The sequence below is a fragment of the Cibotium barometz genome, chromosome 30, assembly GCF_041138505.1.
Source record: "Cibotium barometz isolate CiBa-2024 chromosome 30, ASM4113850v1, whole genome shotgun sequence".
Taxonomy (NCBI): domain Eukaryota; kingdom Viridiplantae; phylum Streptophyta; class Polypodiopsida; order Cyatheales; family Cibotiaceae; genus Cibotium; species Cibotium barometz.
Window position 1 is genome coordinate 6,532,767 of NC_141075.1, and position 8,252 is coordinate 6,541,018.

Below are 8,252 nucleotides of genomic sequence, written 5' to 3' on the forward strand. Positions count from 1 at the left end.
TAGGATAACCGCTCATGAGAGAGGCAAAGATGGTACATGACTGGTGCGGAAAAAAAATTGTGTATAAAAAACTAGGACTAAAGGTCAAACTTATGCAAATATAATCATGTTTATACTCAATGTGATCATAACATGCTCAATTAGTCAATTTATCATGTTAAACCTTTTTTATCTAAGGTTAAACATATATTAGTAAAAATTATGCTCTAAAGGAAGTTTCATTTCCTTAAATTGAAATTCTCCACGAATTAGGGTTGGTCACATGACTTAGAAACTACATGATTATGTTTTTAAATTTTGAACACCACTCAAAAATGCTTTTCAATAATGAGGTTTTAAAAATAAAGTCAGAAATCTCAAGCAGATGTTATGAAAAAGTTTACACTAAGGCAAATAATAAAAACTTCATTGAAAATGCAAATCTCAAGCATGTGTCATGAAAAAGTTTACACTAAGGCAAGAATAAAAACTTAATTGAAAATGCAAATCAAGCTTAGGAACATGTTAATTCCTTAGCAAGTTGTAAATAAGTTAAACTTTTCCAAGAAACTTATAAATGCAAAGCAAGTTGTAGCTACTAATCACATGTCAACTCCAAAGTAAATTAAGAATACTTCACTAAAATTTGACAAATGTAGAGCAAGCTCTAGCACATGCCAACTCTTGACCTACATTATAATTCACTTGGAATTTTTATAGCAACTAATGACACCATCGTTACTTGGAAACATTTAGGTTAAACTTTGATAGTGTCTGTGCACATTATAGCATTCATGCATCCTTGCATATTCCCTCACAAACCACTGCTCGGTTTTAGAAAAGGGGAATATTAGAATTTGGTTTATGCACATGCACGTATTTGCATTCACGTGCACCCTTAGGCAACTTCACCCTCTATATATATCGAGAAGGCCACTCCAGTGTAACAAACATCATCTAAGACATACTTTCATCAATATACAAATCTTGGCTTTAATTAGCCTTAACACTTCTGTACTTGTCTGTGCAGCAGGCCGGCGCCCTCACAAGGCAATGTCAACCTTCTATTCAGTTGCTTCTCACAAGAATTGTTCCAAGGTTAGAAGGGTGGATGATCACTGGCATATATTTCGCAGCCTCAAGTGATCATCTCTAGTATCTCAGTTGATCATCCCTAGTATCTGCGGCCTAAATAATATGTAAGAGGATATTTGTGGAGTAGTCGAGAATCGTCACAAGCTCAATGCTATAATGTATAATTGTAGTATAATACTGCAATCTGCTTGTCTACACAGATAATGGAAAATCCAACCCCTTACATGCATATTTTAATGACAAATATATTGGGCGGTTTGTACAAATACATCCTCGACTATATATGTGGAGATAGCGCCTCTGCAGCTCGTCGACGTTCCATAGTATCTTCTTGAAATTTGATCCATATCGTGAAGCAGTATATTGATGTACGTCCGTCATGACATCTCCACGTACAAGCCGCCACCTGAACAGGATACACACAGTATAGCGCGCGTCATCTAGGGCTTAATGCTCCACGAACGCCTCTCTCAAAAATTATAATCCTTCCAAGAATATAACGCAACTATAAAAAAAAGATGATAATGGTCTTGTGAAGTTATATAAACGTGGATCGATATGCACTTTCTATTTAATGTCACAATTATATTCTTAATTATCGACTTTAGAAGCCCATAAGCTTCCTAAATGACAAGTCGAGCTACTTCTTGAGCATTTAATTCCATCTTACAGCTTGCAGGGACGCGTCAAATGTTGTTCTCATCACCTCATGCATGAAAATCCTACAAAGCAATCTCCTCTAATAGATCAGGGGTTACTCTCTGTGAGGCACGTCGAGGCCATGAGGAGAGGCTAAGCTCATGTGATCAAATATGCAGTCAAGGTGTGGTCTACTCTTTGGCGATCTGAGTATATTTATAAGCAATAATGTAGAAGCTTTGACCAAAAAGAGAAAGAGAAAATATACCGTTTGATTATAATTGTGTCAACATAACTATGTCATGCTGCTCCCGGGGTGCTCATCATGAAAGTGATTAAGCTGATAAGATGTAATTACTGCTGCTGCTGGGGGTGCTGCTCCTCATGAACACGATGCAGTTGCTGATCATCATGTTGAAGCTGCTGCTGTTGCATTACTAGCTCATGCTGCTGTGCAGGACGATGTTGCATTACTAGCTCATGCTGCTGTGCAGTACGATGTTGCAAGTAACTACTATGCGTTTCCATGTTGACTGATGGAAAAGGCTGCAAAATAAAAACAGATATGGTATCGACGTTGCGTCAGTGTCTTCCACATGCACATTAATACATGATAGAATACACACACTCCGCCCTTTGATCTCTAGGGTCCACGCATACGCAAGAATTATTAATCCACACACTGACCTGTGAAGGAACTTGGAAAGGAGAACGGCGAGGAAAGAAGATTGGTAGAGCTTCGACTGCGCTGTTGCTGTTGGGAGCGGCCACAGCAGCAGCTTGAAAATGGCTTAAGGCTGGAGCCGCCGCACAGCTTGTGGATGTGGGCGCTGGCAGTATGGGTACGAATGCATGATTCGTGGTTGAGAGTATAAGATCAGGATTAGGTGACCTCCTGACTGGATTAACGCCACGGTAGCTCGAGCCTACATTTAGGCCCCCTCCTGTACTGTGCAGGCGGCCTGCTCCTGAATGATCAGCTGCCGGACGTCCTCCCTGCATGATATGATCTGACGGCGGATGACCAAGTTGTTTGATATGATCTGACGGCGAATGACCAAGTTGTGGAATCGGCAAGCTTGAAGGTAACACCATGGGTGATAAGGTGACACCACTTCTCATGGACATAACCTGCACTGTAAAGAATTTGATCAAACCATAAAACAAACAAAAACGGGCCTAATATGTATGACAGCTTATGATCCCGTGCAGTGGGTTGCACACCAAAAACGTCGCTCTCGTACTCGAGCTGTCCAACAATGAAAGAAAGGAAGAAAGAAAGCTCACCTGAAGCTGCAGCTGCAGCATCTTGAGGTACTCAATTGCTTCGTCCAGCAACGAAGCCTTGTCAGTCTGCAATTGGTTTTTTTATTAAATCACAAGTTTCAACCTTTCAGAATTCAATCAGAGAGATGAAGAAGTATAATTTAACACATCTAGAAAAGTGGTTTGGCAGGCCAATTGTAATCACTTATAGTCGCCCAATAGCATGCATACCTTGCTCGAGTTTGGGATGAGCTCTCCTAGCGTCCTCAGCTTCTCATTGATTCTCTCTCGCCTCCGCTAAGTCAAAACATAACCAACATAAAACCTATTGAACACTCTGCAAAGCTATAAATATGAAGACCAGTAATATTAAATCTTGTCGGTTATATTCTCTATAATTACAGGAAAATAAAATGTGTCATGATATCATTCGAGTGCATGTATGCGTGAGTGAGACAGAGACTTGTGAGATGATCCACACGTGGATGATATGAAAAGCTTCATTAGACACGTGTGAGAAGTGGGATCTTTCCCATAACTGATCGATTGATGCGAGAACAATTACTAACACGTTCAGAAGCGTTGTGAGTCTCAGCTGCCCTGCTCCTCTTCGGACGTGCTTGAGAAGAATTCACGGCCGATTCATCTTCAGCATCCTAAGCCCCAAAGAAAATCATCAAACGCATGTGGTGGGCACTGAACATCAACCTGTATATAAATTAATTAAGGAATAAGGAATGGGTCGAGAGGCAAAAGTACCTCAGTACTAAAGCCCTCGGAGTCGACTTCCATTTTCCTTTTGCCGGTGGAGATTGTTCCTTTCAAACTCTCACTCGTTTGGGAACCTCCGGAGTGAACATCAGATTTCTTCGCTAATGATGGGATCGCTGAAGCGCAGGGTGGCAATTTGGGCATCCCCAGGGTGCTAGCCCTTCCTGCATGACTGCTGATAGAAGTCGAAGTAGAAGTAGTAGTAGCAGCAGCAGCAGCAGCAGCAGCAGCTGCTTCTGCTGTAGCGTCGCTACCAGACGCTGTCGCAACAACGTCACTCTGCTCTGATTTGGGCTTCATCACAGAAGTAGTAGATGACTCCAAAGACTTGTCAGATGAGGCGCCGCTGCCTCTACCCATGGGACTGAGCTTAATATAAGTAACTAAGCCTTGCTTTCCCTCATCAATATATTGGCCCTCACCTGCACGAACGTTAATAGGATGCTTGGGTAGATGAGGATAAGGTGGAATGGGAAGCTTCAAACTGCCTCCGATTAGCCCCGGCTGAGAGGAAGGCATTAATACGCTGCCATACGAGCCAAAGGCTCGTAACCTGGGCGGCAACATGGTAGGACTCATGGGCGAGTAAGAGTACTTCTGGTACACGTTTGCAGGAGGGATGAGGCTGAAGGGTGAAATCCTAGGTACCATAGGCTGCAATGCAGTGCGCACCTTATTGAATGTTTCCACACCTGCTTGGCTTACTAGGCCGGCTGCTCGGCTTGCGCCCAGGGCAAGCGCTGCTTCAGTGCTGGATATGGCTGCAATAGCAGCAGCCGGTATTGTGTGGAGGGCCTCTGATTGAGTGTAAGCAGCTCTCATGTCTAGCTCTGTGTTCATCCAACTTACTTCCTGCCTTTCTTGGTATAAACGACAATGCTTCGATTGACGCGCGGTTTTTCGGGCGTCCACATCTATATTGTACATCCGCCCTTCGTCCTGCTGCGCTTGATTGTACAGCTCTAAACCGTCCACCCAAACTCCCTCCTCAGAGTGAGAGAACCTCTGATGATCATGGCCAGCAGCAGCAGCTAATTTGCCGTCTCGCTGTTCGATACTGATTGCGAGGTCTTGTTCAGCTTGAGGCAAGAGCTTCATCCCACTACAAGAAGGTTTGGCAATGGCAGCCAGAGCTGGAGCATCTTGGGTGGGATCGTGATTGCCAGCTGTGATGGTGGTTGCGGTGGCCAACGGGGATGCCGGCCACTGCCTTAAAATGTCCGAACAATAGCCTTTGTCAAGGGCATCATCCAAAGGATACTGAAGCCAGGTCGCCAGTTCGTCATCAGCAGAAAACCGCAATGGGTTGTTACCATAGACGTTGCTCTGTAGCACATGACTCCTACTCTCTGTAGACTCCTCAGCCTCCTTAGTAGCTTTCTCCTCCTGCTGCTGGTTGGGGAGAGGTAGCCCTTCGGACATATTGTAAGTTAAGTTGGGCACAATGAAGCAGATCTTCTTATCAATGTGCTACGCATATCAGCGTACCATCAATTTGTACTAGTTCGCGCAATGGAGATCTATTTAATTTGTTCCAGTCTAGGTCGGCGAGCTATATAACCCAAGCCGAGTGCAGAGAAGAGAGCATCTGCAAAGAAAGCTATGCAGGCAACTAGAGAGCTGAATTTGCAAATTGATTTGTTTCCACAGACGCTTGATCTTTTCCTAGCAATGCATACAGGCTATGAGAGTTGGTGGAGCTGCTAGCCGCAGGGTTAAGGAGCTAGCAACTCGCTGCAAGTGCCTCGAAACCAGATCGATCGAGCGTCTAGTTTCTATTTAGGGCACTCGTATCGAAAACTAAACGGTAAATTATAAGCGTCTGCATCGCTAAATATCAAGGCCCGTGAATCTCTCGCTGGATTGCCTCTCGGGCTATGACACCAAATCAGCTGCGTGTACATGTGGCTTACAAGGACTGGGCCTAAGAGATGCACCTCCTCCATGTGGCCAGAGCTGACTCGTGCGCCACGTGGTGATCGTTCAGCCCCTAAAAATAAGCGTCGTCAAATCCGGAAAGCGCCTGCCATTGGCCAGGACGCGGGCCGTGCATATCCGAAACGCGGCTTGCGTGGCCGCAGCGAATCTTGCCCGTGGCAGTACAGGTTGGCAACTGGGTCGTACAAAGAACATTCGTGGATGCTGACTCATAAGACAAGTGACAGGAACACTTGCTTATTTCTCAAATATCTGAAAGAAATAGCATATGCACCGGATATGCACCCAACCCAATGATGTGTCTGTGAAATTTTTTGAAAAATGCGTGCAAAAATAAGAGTTGAGGGTTTGAAAATTCTAAGATTTTGAGTATTTCGTTGCAAATAACTTCAATTTATTATAAATTTGCCAAAAAAAAACCTCCAATATTTAGAGATAAAGATTCTTCACCATTTGGTAGATAAATTTTTTGCTCGCACACTCCAAAAACATTATTTTCATGGCAATTCAATTAATCCAAGTTGGAAATGCCTTCGAAATATATATAATATGCTTAGGCGTCTTTGGCTAGTTGGGTTCACAAACAAGATAAGGTACCTTAGAAAACAATTTCCAACCGATTTGCCAAAAGGAACCTTGTGCACCTAGAACAGAGTCAAACTGAATTTAAAGCTTAACGAAAATATTAGGCTGACACATGCGAATATCATCATCAGGACTCTATGTGGATCTCAATTGTGTGTCAAGACTATGTCCCTGTGCAAGCATATAAGGTGCCTCAAAACTCTCTAACAAGGGCATCTCAATGTGGCCTCACATATGGAACTTCAATGAACAGAAACTGATGTCTGCAGAGGTGTTAAAACAGCAGTTCAGGCTTAATGCAGAAGATGTAATGTTGATCTTACATAGGATAACACTCTGGCAAAATCACAATGCACAATACATTCAATCCAAAGGAGTGCTCTTACCCAGAACATTTGTTTGGAACAATCAGAATACCCTACTACATATTCCAAAATTCAGGAATTGCAACCCACAATTGTACTCCAAACTAAACAAACGATGGAATATCAGCTAGAGCAGACATCAATTGTAACATACCCATCTTCACTAATAAAGAAATGTTCATGCAATAGATAAATTTATGAGTTTTTATGGTATAAAAATCAATGATTTTATTATTTGAGTCATTTCTACTTAGAATCTTCAAATTCTGAGCCCAAATTTGGAATTTACGCACGATTTTACCCTAATATAGGATTTTACAGCATCCAAAACGGACACCGGATCAAAGCTTATACGTAAATTTCAGTCATTTTAGTTAAAGCGACGAGGTCCCTTTAAACCTTAATAAATGCACGACCCGGCGTCCGATTGACGAACGGTCTGAACCCCAACGACCAGGAGAACCTCTCGGACAAAAAAAAAAATTCGCCCCCCAGGGCGGTCTGGCACGCAAATCGAGGTGGACGTCCCAAATTTGGGAACCTCGCCCCAAAATTTGGTCCGTACACACTTACCAGGGTGCCCGTACGATGGCCGCACAAGAACCAAAGGATGACCGCCCACTGTGTGGTCCACACGTACAGCTACGTGGACACCCATGCTGCCCCAGACCAGATAAGGTACATGCATACCACTCCTTTCCCTGATAACCGACACCGTACCTTTCCCCTAGACCCATGCAGGCCACTGATCCATAGCCTTTGATGGTACACTGTCCTTTCATCCTTGCTTTACGCAGTGCCGGTACTCATACCCCACAGCTATATAAACCCCCGAGGTGCTCCACAGGCAACATGCATTTCTGCGTAGCGTAGCCCTGTCGTACCACCGTCCGTCCTCCCTGTGCAGTGTACTTGCTGTAGTACAGCCGCCTCTCCTCTCACACCCCTTCATTTGCCTCTTTTCAGATAAGGCAATTTTCCTCCATCCCCCTCTTGCTAAGAGGCAGTGTCCTTAACTCTTCTCCCCCCCGTGTGAAGAGACTTACAGCAGCCCTCAGCCCCTCCCCTTTTGCAAAACGTTTTTGTCTTAAGGACATCTCACAATCCCCCCTCCCATTTGCGTAGACTTTAATAAGAGATTTTTGCCTTAAGAAAGGGTTCATGTGCTATAGTCTTTTGCTCATACGGTGAGCAAACGATCTCAGAATTGAGATCCGACTGAAGCGTTTCGACCGCAGCAGCGAGCCCGACAAGTGGACGTCCAAAATGGACCCATCCCGAAAATGTCAAAATATTACCTCGAGAGGAGTGCGCAACAAAACGAGATTAGGAAAGATGCTCCCGATGCGGCTCCAACCCTCCCTTTTCAAGCTCCTCAAGGAAATGGTGGCTAGGTTAGCTTGATTATATTTTAAAAAAGAGTTTTTTTTATTAGTGCTAATAAATGTGTATCTTTTTCTTTTAAAATAATGACATAAAATTATATGAAGTTACGAATTGTGTGATGTTGTATTCAATAAATTGCATTGAAATTGTTATCTTTAAAGAGTGCAAGTTTTTCGTGGCTTCAACGCTAACTCCGTTCTGTGCTTGTGTATCCAGGCGGCGTCGTTA

General features: G+C 43.5%; 1 protein-coding gene across 1 annotated transcript; it reads right to left on the reverse strand.

Annotated features, from left to right (window-relative positions):
* Positions 1 to 785: 785 nt before the first annotated feature.
* On the reverse strand, positions 786 to 5,535 carry LOC147621099 (uncharacterized). The gene is made up of 7 exons (XM_086824480.1): positions 3,739 to 5,535; positions 3,549 to 3,635; positions 3,211 to 3,276; positions 3,001 to 3,066; positions 2,401 to 2,844; positions 1,982 to 2,259; positions 786 to 1,480 (listed from the first exon to the last, which is right to left on the reverse strand). The coding sequence occupies exons 1-6, from the start codon at positions 5,170 to 5,172 to the stop codon at positions 2,068 to 2,070; spliced, it is 2,289 nt and encodes a 762-aa protein (XP_086680606.1). The 5' UTR covers positions 5,173 to 5,535; the 3' UTR covers positions 786 to 1,480; positions 1,982 to 2,067.
* Between the last annotated feature and the right edge of the window lie 2,717 nt (positions 5,536 to 8,252).

Coding starts and splice junctions, on each gene's coding strand:
- LOC147621099 (XM_086824480.1), bottom strand. CDS start 5,172: ATGTCCGAAGGGCTACCTCTCCCCAACCAGCAGCAGGAGGAGAAAGCT. Junction 3,636..3,738: donor CCGAGGGCTTTAGTACTGAG/GTACTTTTGCCT, acceptor TTTGGGGCTTAG/GATGCTGAAGATGAATCGGC. Junction 2,260..2,400: donor CTTTCCAAGTTCCTTCACAG/GTCAGTGTGTGG, acceptor TTTATTTTGCAG/CCTTTTCCATCAGTCAACAT.